General features: G+C 41.4%; 1 protein-coding gene across 2 annotated transcripts in view; it reads right to left on the bottom strand.

The window, feature by feature from the left end:
* Positions 1–19966, bottom strand: part of PTPRB (protein tyrosine phosphatase receptor type B) — a 108726-nt gene that overhangs the window by 59157 nt on the left and 29603 nt on the right. The window contains exons 1-7 of one of the 2 annotated variants that reach the window (XM_064491537.1): positions 18473–18601; positions 17812–18085; positions 5554–5829; positions 4496–4753; positions 3578–3841; positions 1478–1747; positions 201–461 (exon numbers count right to left, since the gene is read on the bottom strand). In XM_064491537.1, the coding sequence (XP_064347607.1) occupies positions 201–461; positions 1478–1747; positions 3578–3841; positions 4496–4753; positions 5554–5829; positions 17812–18085; positions 18473–18526 (1657 nt within the window). In that variant the 5' untranslated portion in view covers positions 18527–18601. Of the gene's footprint in view, positions 1–200; positions 462–1477; positions 1748–3577; positions 3842–4495; positions 4754–5553; positions 5830–17811; positions 18086–18472; positions 18602–19966 lie in introns of those variants that run through there. The other variant, XM_031463127.2, reaches the window with a different exon arrangement.

The following is a 19966-nucleotide window of genomic DNA, read 5'->3' on the forward strand; positions in this document are numbered from 1 at the left end:
ATAGCCCAGAGAGCAAATACATGGAAAATACAAAAAAAAACCAAAACCCACAGATTATATATATATATATATATATATATATATATATACACACACACACCCCCAATATACAACAAGCACTTAATGAATTTATAAGTTGAATGTTAGACAATTCAGCAGACAGGATACTTTCAAAGCCTAAAGTTTATAAAAAATATTACCTGTTCTTCCTTTTGTTGAAGATGAATTTTTCAAGTCTCCGCTAATGCTGGTGACTGTAGCTATGTATTTTCGCCCAGGCACCAGGTTAGTAAAAGTGAATTCTTTGGCATCCTTGGGGAGCGACTTATGGATAAATATGAGGTCTCTGTCGCCTAGCGAGGTGATGTATTTCTCCCATTCTGCTGCAGGGCTCTGCCACATGACGCTCAGCGAGGTCTCATTGGCGTGTTTGACACGAAGATGGAGGACAGCCAGGGGGACTGAGAAAAAAGCAATGGACATTTGGGTCACTGATTAACTCAGATACACTCAAGTATTCCTTAGAGATCTGATCTCTCCCATCCACAGGAGAGTTGTAATTTAGCATTTCTTTTCTGCATGCTTATGAGCACTTAGGAAAAAAAGCTAATCACAAAAAAAAAAACTTTGTTCGTGTGACATAACCAGAAATAAGGAGTCAAAAAAATACTTTCTGGGGTCATTTATTTTTGATCATCATCCAGTGCGTATTAATATTTGGAAAATGAAGAGGTGATTGGAACGCACAGCTGGCAAGCTAAAGGCGTGTCCTGGTCCTTTTCTTTGTTATTCTTCTAAGCAGAACATTGAGTCAAAGTAGACATTTCCTTATTATCAGGCAAGACTAAGAGAGAATATATTTGAATTTCACTCCAAGAATGGAGTATGCCCTACCATAGGGATTTTTCATAGAAATGTTGAGTTTAGCAGGTCAACTCTCTTATTTGAAAGTTGAGAAAACAGACTCAGAGAAGTTGTGACTTGCCGAAGGAATCACAGTAGAGTGGTGGCAGCAAGAACACCAAAACCCACATCTCAGTAGCTTTCTTCTCCTCTGCCCTAAAATCTGACTATATCCCTCTCCATTTTAACATCCCTTCCTTGGTCCCTGAAATCCCCCCATCAGTCAACACTGGGTCCAGGCAGTGGTTCTCTAACCCTGATCACCAGCGACAGGTTATCAACTATTTACTTTTGTGGGGAAGAATCTCTCAGGTTGTTTTTTTCCCATTCTTTTGGTGTTAAAAAGGTCTCTCCCCCTCCCTTTTTAAAAAAAAAATAAAATAATGGACTTACTAGTGGAAGTGATTTCTAATGTTCTAATTTGACAAAAATCAAACATTACCAACTTACTTCAGTCTGCAAGTCTATAATCTCTCAAATTCAGGGAACACTGTGGGTATGACAGGTTACCTGGGTTACTTAGAAGGATCAAAGTAAGGTTCCATCAGTCATTAACACCTCGATATTTGCTTACCTGTCCTGCCCTGGCAACGCTTAGAATTCTTCAGATTTCCGCTCACAACAGTGACTTCTACCTCATACTGTCTTCCCGGTATGAGCCCCACGTCATCTATGACATAGTGTGTTTCCTCCTTTCCCACGGTGATGTTGAGCAGCGTTAAAGAATCGTTCAAGAGCAGGATACGATACCACTCCCAGTCTCCAGCAGGGGGCGACCAGCTCACTACCAGGGACCTCGTAGAACCACTGCTGTTGGCCTCCAGGTCCCCAACTGCTTCTGGAACTAAATGGTGAAATGATGTCAAAAGGAGATACTAAAAACTGAAAGCAAGGATACTCATTTCCTTTTCATGGGCAACAGGAGATGAGAGACCTAATATCTGCAATTCAAATCATTTCTATCCCTTCCTGATGTCTGTGAATTGTAAATGAGTATTTTGGAAACATTTTCACATTCAAGAAATGTACGCTAAAATCATTTTAGTAATACATCAGTAAAGCAATCTTCTGTAACACAGTTAATAACCTGGTGATACGAACACTGTGTTTTATTGATTATACACCAGCGCCAGAGACAGCAATGATGATGCTTCTAACGATGGTGACATTGATGGATGTGGCATCTTTTGGAAGAAACCCTGGATGCTGTGGTCACAAAACATTCCTCTCGCTCTTTTCCAACTGAAAAGATTAATCTTCTTGCAATATAGCTCTGATCTTATTATTCCTTTGCTCAAAAACTTTCAAGGTCTCTCCATTAACTATAAAATAAAACCTCAAGCCCGTGGTGTGGCATTTGTAGCCGCCCCACATCAGACCCCGTATCCTTCCAGTCCTCACTCTGGCTGGGCCCTGCAGCCACCTCCCCTCCTTCCTCACTCTTGAATGCTTGTCTCCAGTGTTACGTTCTGTAGCCTGTGAGTCTCCGGGCTCTCCTGCCTCAGTGCCTTTGTTTGTATTATGCCTTCCACTTCAAATGCCCTTTCCTTTTTCCCCTCTTAACTTGCTAAGAGCTTCACATTTTCAAAGTCTGAGTGAAAGGCCATTTCCTCCAAGAAGTCTTTACCGATCTTCTGAAAGAGAGCTTGGTTCTCTTTTCTTTCTGGTCAATTATAAGCCTCTTCCTTGGGGTCTCCAATAGCACAGACAATGGACTCCGGGATCGGACCGCCTGGTTGAAACCCCAGCACCTACTGGCTGGATGACTGTGGATGAGTTATCTGCTCTCTCTGAGTTATCTATAAAACGGTGGTAATAGCAGGACCTCGCTCATGTTTTTACCGTGAGAACAAAATGAAACGATGGTATAAAGGGTTGTGCCAGTGCCTGATCCGTGGAAATAACAATACAATGACCGTTATCCAGACGCACTGCTTGTTCTGTGTGTGTGTGTGTGTGTGTGTGTGTGTGTGTGTGTGTGTTCTACATTTGTGTGATTAGCATGTAACTTCCTTAAAAGTAGGGATCTGCAAAGTAAATATTTCAGGATTTGTGGGCCACATATGGCTTCTGTCTTATGTTTTTCTTTTGTTTTCTTTCTTTAAAAAAAAAACTCTCTGAAAATATAAAAACCACCCTTAGCTTGGGGTTCTACAAAAAAAAGAGGTCACAGGCCATATTTGGCTGAAGGGTATAGTTCGTTGAACCCTGACATCTTAACAACTCTCAAAGCTCATAATACAGTAATTTCTACATGGTAGGCACTGAATAAATGTTTGGTGACATTAATTAATAAAATAATTAATAGGAAACATGGTAAGTGTTAACTGGCCCTCATTATAAGAGTTGACCAGAAATGTTTCATTTGTTGGTATCAATGCGGATTCGTTTCTGCTACTTAAGTGGTGTGATGTGAAAAAGCACAAGACAGAGTGAGTTACACAGATCATTCAGGAATCAATCCAAATACGTTTGCATAAATAAGTCAGATGAATGCAATTAACCCTCTGCTTGACTCTCTACATGGGGCCCTGGCCCACAGGCATCCTCAGTCATGCAGACCATGCTTCTCAGGTTGGGAAAGGAATTTTCCTTCTAACCTATTTTGTTCTGTCTTAAGGTGGATCAGAGAGTGATTTGAGCAAGTAAGGAATTTCTGGAGCCCTAGACTCACCTGTTCTGCCCACCGCCACCTTGGGAGCAGACAGTTCACCAGAGACACAGCTGATGGTGACATGATAAAGTCGCCCAGGGGTTAAGTCATTAAACTGAGTTTCAGTAATCTGGGGTGCTAACAGTCTGGATTCTTGGATGGCCCCTTGGTGAGACAGGGTAACATTGTAGGAATCCACATTTCCAGAAGGTCTTTGCCACTTGGCTTTCAGAGAGGTCAAAGAGCCACCATTTGTCACCTTCAAATTTGAGACTTCCATGGGGGCTAGTTAGGAAGAAAGGGAAAGAGATTTTAACTCAGGATATCGCACCGGTCTTATGGCCAAATTTTGACCTGTGTTTTAATCCCTGCTCTGAAGAAAACAATGACTTCATGAACTAAAAGAAATATTACTGCAAAACCAAAGAGAGGCTGTCTAGCAAGTGGACAGGGCACAACCACAGTAGTCAGGACCCTAGATTCTGGCTCAAGCTTGGCCACTGGTTGGCTGGGCAACCCTGAGCCGCTCTTATCTTACTAAGCCTAAGGGTCTTTATTGGCTAATGATGACTTGGTCAAAAAAACTTACAATCGCCTTTTTTCAATTCTAAAAATCTTTTAAGTGGAATCCTCAAAGAAGTCTATCATCTGCCTAATTTCTTCCCATCTTCATGTATTCAATAACAACAAGTACATGAGAAATAAGATTGGTTGATTGATTGGCCAGCATCATCAAATTTTGTGTGCTAAAAATATTTTATTTTTCATATTGAATCATGATAAAGTTCCAGCTTAATCCTTGCATCATTATTTCATCAAAGAAAAATGATTACAAAGGAGAGACACTTTGGTGATATTTTTTTCTACCTCTGGCCTATGCTATAATTTGGGGCCTCACTAATGGTGTAATATAAATTAACAATGTTTCATTAAACTTACTTGTCCTGGCTGGTTTCCATCTGTAGTTTTGCAGCCCTGCCGCCTCAGTAACAATGGTGACATTATAGAGGTGACCAGGTGTCAGTCCATGAAAGGTGTAGGAAGTAGCGTATTTGTCCACGGCATTACTATGAACTAGAATCCTTTTATCCATTAGCATCAGCTGGTATCTTTCCACGTTCCCAGAGCCACGTGACCAGGAAATCAGGAGAGAATCAGTTTTCGGTGAAATACTAATATCTTTTACTGGGGACGGCACTAGCAGGAAAAAATGCAATTTTTAAAGTGTCATTCACAGTTTCCTTACAGAAGATACAGACACATTTAATCTGAAATCACACATTCACTTAACAGGTATTAAGGTAGCTTTTGCCAATGAAGCATGGTGTGGCATAGCAGTAAAGGGAAACAAAAAAGGGAAGAACCACAGACGATGAAAAATGGAAAGAAAGCAATAAAGCAGGAGAGAAAATGATGGGAGAGTGAACACTAAGACAGTACATTATGGAAGGAAGTGGTAACGCGTCCCTGATATCAGGAGGCGTGGGTGAAAGCAAAGGCTTGTTCCAAACATAGGGATGTTTAGGAAACGTGACTTGATGTTATGAGAAGACTATACAGGCGAGAAAAACATTAAAAAAGTAAGTTCTATGGCACAAACTCACAAACAATGAGGCAGAAAATCCTGTTGACTAAGATTTAAGTCAGAATGGCCATTGGTAACTATCATCATTTTGGAGAAAATTCAAGTCCCAGAGAAGTCCTATGACTTGTTCAGAATTACCCAGCAAGCTAGCAGCATGACCACACATCCTTTTCCAGTCCAGTCTTTCCTCTATATCAAACAGTATTTATTTGTTTGTCTACCTATTATGAATAGATCCATCCATCCATCCATCCATCCATCCATCCATCCATCCATCCATCCATCCAGCTACCTATCTAGCTACCTATTTATTTTTGATCTCAGGGTATCCTACTCGCATTTCTTGACTTTAATATAATTTCAAAAGGAGCATAGACTATTAAATACCCAACTATCTGTAAACAGGTCTTACCTGTTGATCCATTGGTATAAACTGTAGAGGAATGTTTATCTCCAGAAACAGCTGTGATGGTAATATTGTACTTATTACCAGCAGTGAGGTTAAAAAATGTATATTCATTCCTTGAAGTTCTTCCTTGAATCTGGGACTCCTGTGTCTTTTGTTTATCATCAAGTAACTGCACCTCATACCAGGAGACCTTCCCAGAAGAAGGAGTCCACCAAACATGCAAGCTGGTTGATGTAGTCTTCTCTTTATTGACTTCAAACCTAGCAGGAGGCAAAGGATCTGCAGGGCAAAAAATAAAAGAGAAGGTAGCTTGAAGACTTCTGCAAATACACGCCTGCTTTGCTGTACATTTTCCTGCAAAACTTAACAAATCTGCTGCCCATAAAACAAATGGGCATTTTACATCACTTGCAAACTTACCATTTTATTTAAAAAAGAAATTCATTTAGCTACTAGTCATATAAACTCCTTTTTTCCCCTAATAACATCTTTTTTTAAAGACAGCTCTGAGCTTGGAATTCCAAGCAAGGTTATATCTTCTTTGGTTTGCAAGTTTTGCATTTTTCAGACATTGACAAACATCCAGGCTCTGCCTGGATAAATACTGAAAATCTCAACAGAAAATATTAAGAAATAATTTTAAAATTTGTACTAAACTTTCTCTTTTTTAGGTTGTCGGTTCTGAGGGGGTTAAATATACAAAACTTCAGATTGTTTTCAGATATCAGAAAACCACAAAGATACAAATCTGATTATGAGCCCAGGCTGGGTGTGATCACCAGAATGAATTCTCCCAACAACTGGGAGCCACTATGTCCCTAGACTTTCTAAACTCGAGTTCTGGGACATTCCGAAGCTGCCAGAGCTCCCAGAGCAGGTGGGAATGGGTTAGTCCTGCACCTGGCTGTTTACTTAGTTTTAACTCTCAAAGCCATGGGTTAGTTTGAGGAGTCCTATTTCCTGTGTAATATATCTTCACCGTGGATCTTGAAATAGGATGAACAGCACATTTCCACGTTAGGAACTAAGTCAATAATGCTTAGTGAGCAGATGATGCAGTAAGTAAGTAAGTAAGTAAGGGATGCAGTAAGTCCATCTGAGAAATAAGGCTCTCCCTTCTGTGAACGTTGGGAGTAGAAACACCGACAGACATTTACATGTGAGTCATTTTCAGAAGTCCTACATGGTTCTTGGTCTAGAAAGTGAGATTAAGATACTGGGGACTAAATTTCAAGAGTCAGCTCAGATGATTCAGTGACCTGGCTGTAGAGATCTCAGTTCTCATATACCTCCTGGTAAGTTACAGTTCACTCATGAAATAACTGGAGCAAGTTAGCATCTCCTTAGAACAGTTTATGTTTTAAGAAAGTGTTCACCTGTGGCTAACGCTGACACAAACAGGAACGAGGCAGTCTTATTCTATATTCAAAAGGCATTTATAACCAGACCGCTCAGTGGAACTAGGGGTCACCTACAGATGCCATACACAGGCTAGACACAGCCAAGCCAAGGCAGCAGTAACTTTGAGAGCTCAAAGCTCAGGTGAGCTTGGAGGACAAGGCTGTGCAGTTTACACTCCAGCACAGCACAGGTTCACCTGGAGAGTGTAGGTTCCAGAGTCTGACAGCCTGGGCTTGAATCCGCGTCTCCTGCTTCTTAGCAATTCCTTACTCTCCCTGTGCCTCGGTGGTTTCCTCTATGCAATGCTGATAACACTGCCATCTTTTTAGTGGAATTGTTATGAAGGTTAAGTTGAGGGTTTTTTTTTTTTAATCAATAGAACATACTTGAGAAATCAGAAATAATCCCTTATTTTTATGGTCAATTGATATTCTTTTTCTTTTTATTGAAGTACAGTTTCTGGTGTACAGCATAATGTTCAGTCATACATACAATACACATATTCATTTTCATGTTCTTTGTCATTATAGGTCACTATAATACATTGAATATAGTTCCCTGTGCTATACATAAGAAATTTGTTTTTAATCTATTTTATATATAGTAGTTGATATTTGCAAATCTGGAACTTTAAATTTATGCCTTCCTACTCCCTTCCCCCCTAGTAACCATGTTTGTTTACTGTGTCTGTGAGTCTGTTTCTGTTTTGTAGATAAGTTCATTAGTGTCTTTTTTTTTTTTTTTTTTTTTTTTTTTAGATTCCACAATATGAGTGATACCATACAATACTTTTCTTTCTCTTTCTGGCTTACTTCACTTAGCATGACATCCTCCAGATCCATCCACGCTGCTGCCAATGGCTAAATGGAGTACTTTATCTAGAGCACTTAGAACAATAGCTGGCACGTAGTCAGTGTTCAATATTAGCTATTATTATTATTATCCCTCCTTTAATCAGGAAGATCTCGTCACAGAAGCAGGGGGATGTAGCGGCAAAGAGCGTGGGCTTTGGAGTCAGAACTCAACTCAAATCTCGCCTCCTGCACGTTACCAGTCATGAACTTTGGGCAAGTTACTCAACATTCTAAGCCTCCATTTCTCCCCCTGTCTGGGGAGCATAGTTCTGGTACCCAAATTCTTGAGTGATCTGAGGAGTAAGAAGATATACGAGAGACTTCACCTGGAATACGATGGGCACTCCTCAGTGTAAACTTATTTTGTCTACTTGATCATAAAAACGAATTTCCACTGGATCACTGACAAAATGGATGCAAAAGTGGAATACCATATATTTTTTTTGTACTCTAAACTGATAATAGCTTCAATTGCCTTCTTAAAAAACAAACAAACAAACAAAAAAACCTTGGAAAAATCTTATCAGTTCATTCCCATGAACTAACTTTCTAACCCTTAAGATAAAATTTAAAAATTCCCAAGATGATTCTCACTTATGGGTTCTTGAGGAAAAACAGTATGGGCTGGGTTTTTTTTTTGGTGGCAATACTATTTAAATGTTCTATCCTACATAACAGTCTATAATTAAGGACGTCGTAATACAAGGAAAGAACATAGTTTCTCCTCCCAGAAAGTTTTCTTGTTACCACGAGATTCTAACAGCCAGTGAAACTCAAGAGCAACCTTGTCACATCACACTGAAATGACGCATTTTTGCTGAAGAGGCATTTTAAGGACAAGGACAAGAGGGGCAACTGCTTTCCAGTGATAGCTCTGAAAGGGATCAATGCTGTCACTGACGTCCACCACCAAGCCAGACAAAGGTTAAGGAAAATGATGCCACGATCAGTATGCTCTAAACGTATATAATCTGCAGAATTATGAGCTATAGAAAATGAATTTTAAGGTTGCGTGCTTAGAGGGTGAAGTTCAGAAGCGCAGACTTTATCTAATCTCTGTGAGCCAGAAAACAAAACAGTCAATCCTTTGTACATCCGCTAGAACAAAGGAACAATGCGACTGGGAAGTGCCTGGGCTGCAAGAACCTGCCCTGGAAACAAACACTTAAAACCCCATTTGCGCTGCGATAAAGCCCTTTGCTGGCAGGTGTCCACTACTGCTATGCCTCCTGCAGAAGTTCAATAGCTTTCAGATTTCTTTTCAATCTGAGTCTAAGGAAAACTCTGCTGTATTAAAAAAAAAGTTTTCTATATTTTATTAGCACAAATTAGATATTTCTGTCAGGGTGCTAATTTCATCTATCTGTCTGTCTGTCTGTCTATCTATCTATCTATCTACCTACCTACCTACCTACCTATCTATTATCTAGATATCTAGGTAGATACATGAAACAGTTTTAGTGCTGTTCGAAAATTTAGTCATATGTCCTTTTCATCATATGACAGCTCATACGTAATTAGAAAACCCTCCTTGACTTACGTAATTTATGCCGATGCCTAGAGGTACCAGTGCACACGTGTGTGCATTTATAGCCTTTCTGGTTTTTCCACCCATTGCTCTCAAACGTATAGTAACCAGTGAAGTATTGCAAGCTATGAGAACTCTTGAAAACCAATTTAAATCAATAATTTAATCTCAATCAGTATATCACAATTTATCATTAGCCACAAAGTTAAGACATCTTTGCCTGTACTTCTTTGTTGCAGACGGACCTGGAACATGGAAGATGGGATGCCAAATGCAAAATTGTGCAGTATTCAGCTGCTCTTATTTCAATGAATCTACCAGTATCCGGAGCCCCAAGAAGTTCATAATTAGGCCTGCTGTCACCCCAATTTTTCTAATAAAGTATAGCTAAATTCCTGAACCAAATGGATTCTTCCTTTTTTTCCTTTTAAAAAAGTGACGTAGGAACAGGGAGAAACTTCAATGTATAAAATGGAATTGCTATTTGCTTTAAAAATTCTTTTATATGGCCATTAAAACATTATTATCTATTGTTATAGGAATTTGCCGAGTGTTTAGAATTCAAATGATAGTATTTATTTTGGAAATAAATTCAGCCTTTTAACAAGAGAGCAGGCAATTCATAGTGCCAAAAGCTTTTTTTGGAGTCATAATAGCACATAATATATCTGTGTAGGATCTGATGGTTTTTGATGTGCTTTCTTAGTTGGAACAGGGGCTCAGAGGCATTAAGTGACTCATTTACAACACGTAGATAACAAATGGGTCAGCTGAGCTCCTAACACCTGGCCTCAAGTCGTGCATTCTTGTTCTTTCTATCACACTTCAGCTGTCCCAGGGGGAGAAATGGTGCCCTGAGTCCCACAGTCAGTATAACAACAACAACAACAACAAAATCAAACCAGACGTCCATGAAAAATAATAGACAAAGTTACAGAAATTTCATTTGATGGTATGGATACCGTAGCCTAGATAAATGAGTAACAACCCTAATGACAGTGAAATCTAATTCTGTGGCCAGTAAAGTTCTATTTATTTTTTTTAATAATATTTTTCTCGTCTGTTCCTTTTTTCCCTTAATCTCACTGCCTTAACCTGGGGTTCCATCACCTTGTGTTTGGATTACTCTGAGTTTTCTGGGTGCCATCCTTATTCTCTGCCTTCCCTTGTTGCCAAATAAGCTGTTTGGGTATCTCTCCCATCTGCCATCCTCATTCCCGTGAAAGCACCAAGAGGTTTTCATGAAATGAAGTCAGAGTTTTCCCACAGGCACTCAGGTCTCCCCAACCACGGTGTTACCCTTCACCTGCCTTTCCAACACACAGCTTATCTTTCGCCACTAACTCCAAGCCGAGACATCTATTTTTTATGTGATTAGAGTCAACTTCTGTACTTTTACAGGAATTAGGATATTATTCTAGTTAAAGGCAACATAGCAAGGTGACCCGAAGCTGCGTTTATGTAGCAATCTAACAAAATGAAGTGAACATCCACCACTCGTATAAAATAATTGGGAATTTTCTCATGGATATTGGGAGGTGGGGCGGTGGCAAAAGTCACAAACCATCCCTTAGTGCAGGTTGTTGAAAATGGGCAGAAGAACAAAACGGAAAAGCAATTGCTCATGATCTCCAGTTAATTAAATATATTTATGGAGAGGTCATTTTGTCTTACTTTGTGATTGTTGCTGGTACATATAGACAGCTGACTATAAGATAATATAGTATATTATGCTAGTATATCAGATTAATATGCATTTCATTTATCAACTTTATGCACTGAAGTTCAAGAGGCAAAGAACTTTGAAAGTTTTAACAGTCTCGACATTAAAGCAGTTTGACATCGTCTGCATCACCACTAACAACAGTGGGGGATGCTGTGTTATTTTACGGGTCATCCTATTTGAGCGTTAGGTATGCCAGTAGTAGGTGGCCGGCCCTCTGAGGGTCTACAGTTCACTCAGGCAGTCAAGGCATAAGTGAAAAAGGTAAACTCAAAGGGGACCCGTCAGGGAGGCTGACTTTTGATGTCAGACTAGACCTGGTTCAAATCCTAACACTGTCGCTTCAAGCAGTGACTTAAGTATTTAACCACTCTGAGGCTGTTCCCTCATCTGTGAAATGGGTCCAACCAGGTCTGCTTTACAGAGTTAAGGGGTGACGGAAGCTGAGTGTTAAGCACAGCATTGGCCCATGGTGGGGCCTCAGTCAATAGCAGTTGGTGCGAGTGTTGCTGCCATGAAGGATACCACAGACTGGCATCAAGGTGAATACACAAAAGAGTGGTCTCCGAGGGCAAAGGTCTCAGAGGGGAGCTTCATGAAGGGAATGAACTAGAGCGCGTATGGAAGGAAGGTCAAGCGGGTCCTAGAAATCAGAGAGAAGAGAGGGCACTTCGGAGTTCGAGCAGTTTCCGCTAAAGCACTGAAAAGTTCCCGAGTGTTAGGGAACCATGCCAGCACGGAGGGTTCCCTGCCAGCTGATGGGAACTGTAACATCCCCATCCCCAGGGCGACCTCCGGCAGCCCTACTCCAGTTCTTGGATATTAACAGTGGAGGCTTTCTCAATATTATCTAAAGCACTACATAAATGCAGTATAAAGGGAAGGAAGTCCCTTGGCCTCCTCTTTCAAGCAGATTGCCGCCCAGAAGCCTCTCTCATGGAGAAGTTCATGATGTGTGCTTCCAAACCTGGACATTTAGATACTAAGGAATTATTGTTAATGTTAGGTACAATATTGACATTGTAGTTATGTTAAAAATAATGCTTATCGTTCAGAAATGCATACTGAAATACTTATAAATGAAATTAAATTGCTGACTTGGATTGCATGAAAATGATGTGGGGTGGAGCAGTGAGTGGGGATACAGAGAAACAAGATTGTCACTTGGTAACTGTGGAGGGTAGGTGATGAGTACATGGTAGTTCATCATACTATTCCTTCCTTCCTTCCGAAAGGAAGAAAAATAAAATCAAAGCCCCAAATCCCTGGAAATCTATATGTGTACCTACCATGTTAATTTTAGTTGCATAGATTTACCTTCGTTTATATACATTCAGACATATAGAATGGGCTGGACTTCTCCTACAAGGTCATAAAGGTGTCAGAATTGTCCTTTAGCCCCCAAGGAGATTTCAGGGAATTGGTGTCTGGGAATGGAAGGTGAAACAAAGTTTCTTCCATGCTGTCTAGATTAATCAGATTTTATGTCTTGCTAACCTATAGAAAGCCATGCCCACCTACAGAAGTCAGACTAACGGAAGACACTCCCAAGTACACAGAAGGTCAAGTTCAGCAAATTAAGTTGGTTGATACCATATACGCAACTCAGCTTGACTGCAGAATCTGTGAAATAAACAGACAGCAAATGGCTGATTGCTAAATACTGAAGCCCATCACCAAAAATTCAGCACAATTGAAAATTGACTCTGTTACACTAAAACTCATTTAATCCTTATTCTACCCTTGTGCAGGCTGAGTATCTTAAGATTTAAAGCATTTTGTTGTAGTTTTTCTCTTTAACAGTTGAGTAGAAAGGTAACAGTGAAATATCATATGTAATTTGAAAGAACAAATACCAACTTAAAAATGGTATCCTTTCTACAGAGTAGTGAAAAGAACTGGAGTTGGGGTCAGTGAACCAGCGTTCCTGGTCTGGGTTTATCACACATGAGCTGGGTGGATCTGGGATTAGTCAATTCTTATGAACATCAATCTCATCTCCATCCTGAAAGTAGTAAGAGGAAACTTCCTACACAATTCGTAAGTGACAAAAACGATTCTGGAACTTATGTATGCACCAATTACAACCTCAAAACGACCCTATGAAGTGAGCATTATTTTTCTGATCATCCCTATTTTATGGATTAGAAGAGGCTAGTAACTTGCCCAAGGCAACGTGGTTAGTAAGTGGTGAAGGAGGCTGCTTTCACAACTCTCCTCTTAACTACGGCGCAACCTGTGCCTTCACGACGCCTCTTCCACAGGACTGCCACGTGGATAAAATTAAACACTATATGGTCAGCAGAGTATATATCTGATACTCTTACCTACTAAACAAGGTAGGTGAAAGTATTTTCTATGCTATAAAAACACGGGACAAATGTTAGAGTATTATTTTCTTCCTGGGAAAGGAAACAACACTCCTAGGCGTTATAGATTTGGCAAAAAGAGGAACGGTACCAAAATCTTAATGCCAACGAGTAATAGAAGAGCTACACATCGGGAGTTCCTGACCTCCAGTGTACACTGATTCACTCTGATGTTTGCTTACAATCAGATACCCTAGGCTCCGCTCCTAAATTCATTACATATGAGGTGGAAGCCAATAATACCATTTTATAACAAACTCTGCAAGAGATTTTGATGCTAGTAGCTTACAGACATTATTGAGAAATAATGACGTACGTTTAAAGCCATGTAAATGCTGTGGACTAAAATTGCGTCCCTCTAAAATTGGTCTGTCAAAGCCCTAACCATCAATATTTCAGATTGTGACTGAATTTGGAGATAAGACCTGTAAAGGGGTAACTGAGTTAAAACGGGGTCTTTAGGGTGGTCTCTAATCCAATATGATGGGCATCCTTATAAGAAGAGGAGATTACAACACAGACACCACAGATGGACGACCGTGTGAGGACGTTCCGAGGTGGCCGTCTGCAAGCCAACCAGAGAAGCCTCAGAAGAAACCTGCTGACAACTTGATCTGGGACATCTAGCATCCAGAACTGCGAGAGAAAATAAATTTGTTGTTTAAGCCACCCAGTCTGTGGGACTTTGTTATGGAAGCCTGGGAAAACGAACACAATAAGCAACATTTTGAGGTGGAAATAGCAGCTGATATGGTGATTTGGTAATTAAAGCTCCTGAATTTTTTTTAAAATAAAGACAAAAGAATGCGCTACATTAAAAGAGCTATTTTTTTTTTTTTTTGCCTTTTATTCTAGGCTGATAAATCAGTATCTGGAACTAATAAGAGAGCATATGCCACTAAGATACCCTTCCTATAGGTAAAGTTCTCTACCAGCGGACTGCTTCCCTGGGCTCCATAACTTACCCATAGCCCAAGGAGAATAGAGTATATGTACATTCTCCTACTAAAATATTCACTTCATTTATTCATAATTGTCTATCTATCATCCATGTATTCATCTGTAGATCCATCCATTCATCTCTCCATTCATTCATCCATCTATCTATCCAGCTAATCTCTACCGAACACCTGCCAAGGACTAGGTACCCTTTTAGGCACTGAAAAATGACTTCTTATTGGTGGGAAGATAAAAGCCCCCCCCCCCAAGTTCTAAATGAGAATGCTACAGTTAAACAATCTAAAATGTCCTTAGGACGCATTCAGGTAAGGAGAGCAATGAAGTGGTCTAGGGGGATTCCAGTGTATTGGTACCTGAAAGGAAAGAAGCCATAGCCCAGCTCTAGAAAGTTCTGGGCAGACTGGCTGAGTTTTGCCAAAACTTCCAATATTTTAAGAGAATCCATAGACTGATATTTACGTAAATTTTCTGTTCATCATGCTAGTGAAATAATCTGAATTTTTCACAAACATGACGAGAGCCAAACAAAACGTATCAATTATTTAGACACCTAGACACTCCCAGGGGCTACTAGTTTGCAGCCTCTGCTCTAGACTCCGAGGACACAGTGTTAACAAAAGCGCTGAGTTCTTCAATATCTGACATCTTCACAATCTGACATCTGATGAATTCACAACTAAGTATTCTGGCTGTCAATTTACTGCAGCGGTCGCATTGACCATTTATGACCAAATACACCTAAGAATTGCCACACATCTTTCCTATGGTAGGACAGTGTGGCATACACGAGGCAGGGCAAGGTTCTTATCCAGGAAACAAGTGGTCACCACCTTCACCGTGACCCTCCCTCACCTCTGTACAAGACTACAAGGGCAGAGACCATGTTTTCTTTGCCATCTTTACAAACCAGTCACTCCCTGGAGTAATTCCCTGCAGAATTCAGGCTCGATAAATGTTTGCTGAGCTGAATTTGAATCCACTTACGTTTTTCAATTCTGATTTTAAATCTGGACTGAAAACTGATTGTTGCTGAAATAGTCCCCATTTAGTTAACACTTCTGATCTTTAAGGTCATGTCTACATTGCTAAAATAACTATTTTAGATAACTTCTCAGGAAAAACAGCCAGACAAATCCCACTTGGAATGATACAGAGATAATTAAAGCAACGGCTGTCTCTGCAGCCAAATTACACCTTGTTCTTACCCTGTTTTATTCTATCCTGACAAGACAGGTGTATGGAATAAGAAAAGCACCACATATTCGAATGACTTTTTTTTTTGAAGTTCTATCTCAGATTTAATATTATGCCACTAGTTGATCCTGCTTTAACAACAGTAAAATATGATTTGTGCCCCTTCATCTCTGTTACTTAACAATTAATATACAGGAATCCTAGTTCCTAGTACTTTATCTTAACTTAAAGGAAAAATTCACGTATGTCCTTAAACTATAGAAAACACATAAAGTGCTGACAAAAAATAAATAACAACTAACCAAAACTTATTCTCTTTAAAACATTTTTTATATGTCTTAATTTTAAAAATATTTATTTAAAGAAAATTATTTTAAAAATATGAAGAATCCTAAGTAAGGCTGTACCATCATACAAATAAGTACAAAATAATGATCATTATACAAACATCACCTGCAAATTTCATTCTTCACATTTGGCCTGGAGCTCATAAAATTTGTGGTGCAAAGTATATTTGTGGTGCTGTAAAAAGTAACTCCTTAAGAAAAATGATGAGACACTGAATGCTAACAATTGTGAGTGCTGATGAAGCCTTTTTAAAATTCAACATAGTCAATAAAATGCAAATATTTCTTACACTTCACAAATGTCTCTGGACTGGAAACACTTCCATGCATAATTCAACTCGAAACACATTCTAACTAGTTACACCCACAGTGAGTCCTTTTTCATCAGTGTTTTTTTTTTTCAAGAAGTAAAATCTCTGGGTTAAAAGAGTGTATTCTGCCTTAATGTCTTCATCTTTTCTCCCCAAAGCTTTTGAAGGCTCACCTGTTTTTAAAAATTGTTCTGCTCCATTCAACACAGACACTTTATCAAATGTGAAGAACACATCTGGAAGGTCTAGGTCATAAATTTCACAGTATTAGCCATCTAAGTGTTCACAAAACTCTCTTCACATACCAAGAAACCAACAACTTTATAACTAAAATCCCAGCCGCTTAAACTTCTGTAAAATGTTCTAATTATGTGTTTGATTTCAGTCTCTCTTTGATTTCATACAAAAACACAACCACATTCTTAACAAGATGTGTTTCTTTTCCTTAAATTTAAATTCCTGTAAATCTCAGAAATTATCTAACTTTCATCTGACATAAGTCAAGTGATCTAAAAATTGGGCATTCTTAATTAATAAGAGAATATCTGATTGGCTTACTACATGAACCCAGTTACATTTCCTGACCCTGATAACTGGCCATTCTCACACCTGTTCAAAGAACTGTATGTTCCTTGAAGTGATCTTTGTTCAGGACACAGACAACACATTTCTAAATTTAACTTCCGGAATTTTTCGGTTAAATTTGACTTTCTCGATGAAAGTAAGGCTTGACTATTGCAACAAATAAAGACAATGTTAAAGGGAAAACTAATGAAGTCATAAAACATCAAAGTCACTAGAGAATTTAGAGCACATCTGAGAGTGGCCATGTGGATTAATGAGGTAACACGCATGGTAGGAACTTGGACTTGAATGACCAGGTCTCATTTTACAGACAAGAAAACAGGCAGGAAAGACAAACTCTTACCATATACGCATGGAAGGGTTTACCAAAAGTGAACAGAAAATGACTGACTTAAGGTGCAGAGTAGCCAAAGGATGATCTCTGATATTACGCTGTTTTAATTATTCAAGTGATAAGAAAGAGAATTTTCATACCCTCATTTTAAGAGACTTTCCTGATTTCCCCCCGTGAATGACTGTTCTATTCCTGAAGATTTTATGTCCTGGTTCCAAAATAAAACTACGTTGAGGAAAGGCACATCCCTAATCATTGCACTTCCATTATTTATTCTAAAAACATTGCCTGAAAATTATCCCAGGGTTTGACAGTTTAATGTGATGGAAGCTCAAACCACATCAGTTTAAAAAATTCCCTCCAGAGCCGCAGTTTCTCAAGTGGCTAGTCTGCTGTTTTCAGCACTAGGGAAATCTCTGGAAGTCAACCAAGCTGCTTCTGGCCAGATCAGAGATGAGAAGTCTTTGTCAACAGTTATCTTCACAGATGTTTTTAACCTTTATTATTATTATTATTATTATTATTATTATTATTATTATTATTATTATTATTATTATTATTTTGTATGCCTGGAACTCAAATGAAAACCCAGCTTGAAAAGGCAGGGCTCAGCCCAGAGTGGCCTGGCCGTCCAACTGCACCTGTCACTCTTTACCTGTTTGCAAGACCACAGTTCTCTCTTCTCCATCCTGAGACACAATCCTTAAGTTATAGATGGTTCCCGCTCGTAAATCCTTGAGGTTACATCCATAGGTGGCGTTGTCTATCCGCACGGGGTGGCAGGACGCGACCCCCGACGTGTCACTGCTGTAGTTGAGGCTAAAGTTACAGGGTGACGCCAAAGTTCTCCACTGCAGAGACACGGACCGGCTGGAGACCCTGGACTGCGTCAGGGTGAAGTTGCATCTCACTGGTTCCCCCAATCCAGTCTGCAAAGGAACCAGAGACAACCGCTGAAGCCCGCAGTCCAGACCTGCCTATGGACGTGTTCGCAGCCAGTTCCGCAAGCTGCCTCCACCTGCCCCTCGCCCCCAGCCTCAGCGCATCCATCCTTTTGCCCTCCAGCCAGAGAAAAGGCCCGCTACCCAGGTGGGAGGCCTCTTTCTACCCGGAGGAGGTGGAGAGAGAAGGTGGCTTTTTGCCCCTGACGGTAGCATGAGCTGTCAGTCTGGCTGGGGCCTGAAAAGAGGAAGAAATTCCGCCACCTCCCCCTGCAAAACACACCCCAGGAGGCCAGAGAGCGGAGCGGGGATCGGGTCCTCGGCGGGGCGGGGCGGGGCGCGTCCGCCCGCGGGGACCTGCTCTGCGGCCCTCACCTGCAGCAGGCTCAGCGCGGTCCACAAGGCCAGCCCGGCCGCATGGCTCCGCATGGCGCTCGGCGGCTCCTCCAGGCTCGACGGCGGGGCTGGGCCGCGGGGCGGCCCCGACGGCCGGCGGCGCGGGGACCACTTGTTGCGCGCGCGCTCAGCGCGCCCCGAGGGCGCAGAGCGCGGGCCTCCGGGCTGGCGACGCGCGGGGGCCGTCGCTGCCGCCGCCGCCGCCGCCGCCGCCGCCGCCGCTGCCGCTGCTGCCGCCCCGGGCGGGCTGCGGACGCGAGAGGCGGCGGGGGCCGGCAGCGCGCCGCCCTTCCCACGCTGCCATTCTGACCAGCGCTGCCTCGCCCCGAGCCCCGGCCGCGGACTTCCGCAATCAAAAGGCAATTTCCTCGTCTCCCGGCAAAGGAACAATGCGCCGGCGAGGGAGGGAGCCCCGAGGAGCCAACGCCGGAGGCTGCCAAGGGGGCCCGAGGCCGGGCCAAGCCGCCGCCGCCGCCTCTCCCCCGCAGGGGGTCGCGTCCGGGGCCGCGGGGCTCTGCCTCTTTCTCCTCCTCCTCCTCCTCTACCGACTTTCACTTTTTCCCACTCTGTGGTCCTCCACCCCGCCGTCCCAGCCGCATCAGGACTTGCTCCCTCTCACTTTCCAGCCCCCCACCCCCGCCCCCTTCCTCCCTGCACACCCTGCGCCTCCCCCTCCCTGTCTTCCTTCCTATCTTCCTCATCTGCTTTCTCCGGGGCCTCTTTTCCCAGGATTAAACTTGACCACAGCAGATTTCCCTGGGTCGCCTCGCTCTTTCCTGAAGCCTTTTATTAGAGTGCCTTTGCCCTTCTCACCTCGAAGGACTCATTAGTCCCAACGCGCATCCCCCTGACACCACCAAGAGAAAAAGACCCCGAAAGGATGGTGTCCATTGTCAACTTGACCTTCATTTTTTCCTGCCATTCACTTTCCCCTTTCTCTTGAGTACAGGTTCTGCGCCCTCCCTAAATCTTATGCAAATGATACTAACCAAGAACAAATGTAATCACCACCAATTGTGCAGCCCACATGCAAAACAGCCTCATCACTGACCATCCAGAAGTTTGAAGCCATTTCATCCATAATTGTCCTAGCAATATAAGAAAGCAAGCAATATGAACTCTCGTTTGGAGCAAACACTCTTGATGGCTCAGCTCCCCACATGTTACCAAAAAAAGTGAAATTCACTTAGTTTTTGACACTAACTTTTAGCAATTGCCTCAGTACCTGAATGATCATGTATCTGAAAATGGATTTTAAAAGAGTTTCCAATAACCAAAGAGCAAAAATGTTTAATTGCACACAGGTGACAGTAGCAAAATACTGCAACAACCTGAATAATGTTTGATTGCTTCTCTTGGGTGCCGTCCCTGACAACTGCCAAAAGAGATGAGATTTTTCAAAATAGAATATTCTGGAGCTAAATCAATGGGAAGGGTGACATATTCTTTCCTTTTCAAATAGGTTATACATAA

Source organism: Camelus dromedarius, chromosome 11, assembly GCF_036321535.1.
Source record: "Camelus dromedarius isolate mCamDro1 chromosome 11, mCamDro1.pat, whole genome shotgun sequence".
Taxonomy (NCBI): domain Eukaryota; kingdom Metazoa; phylum Chordata; class Mammalia; order Artiodactyla; family Camelidae; genus Camelus; species Camelus dromedarius.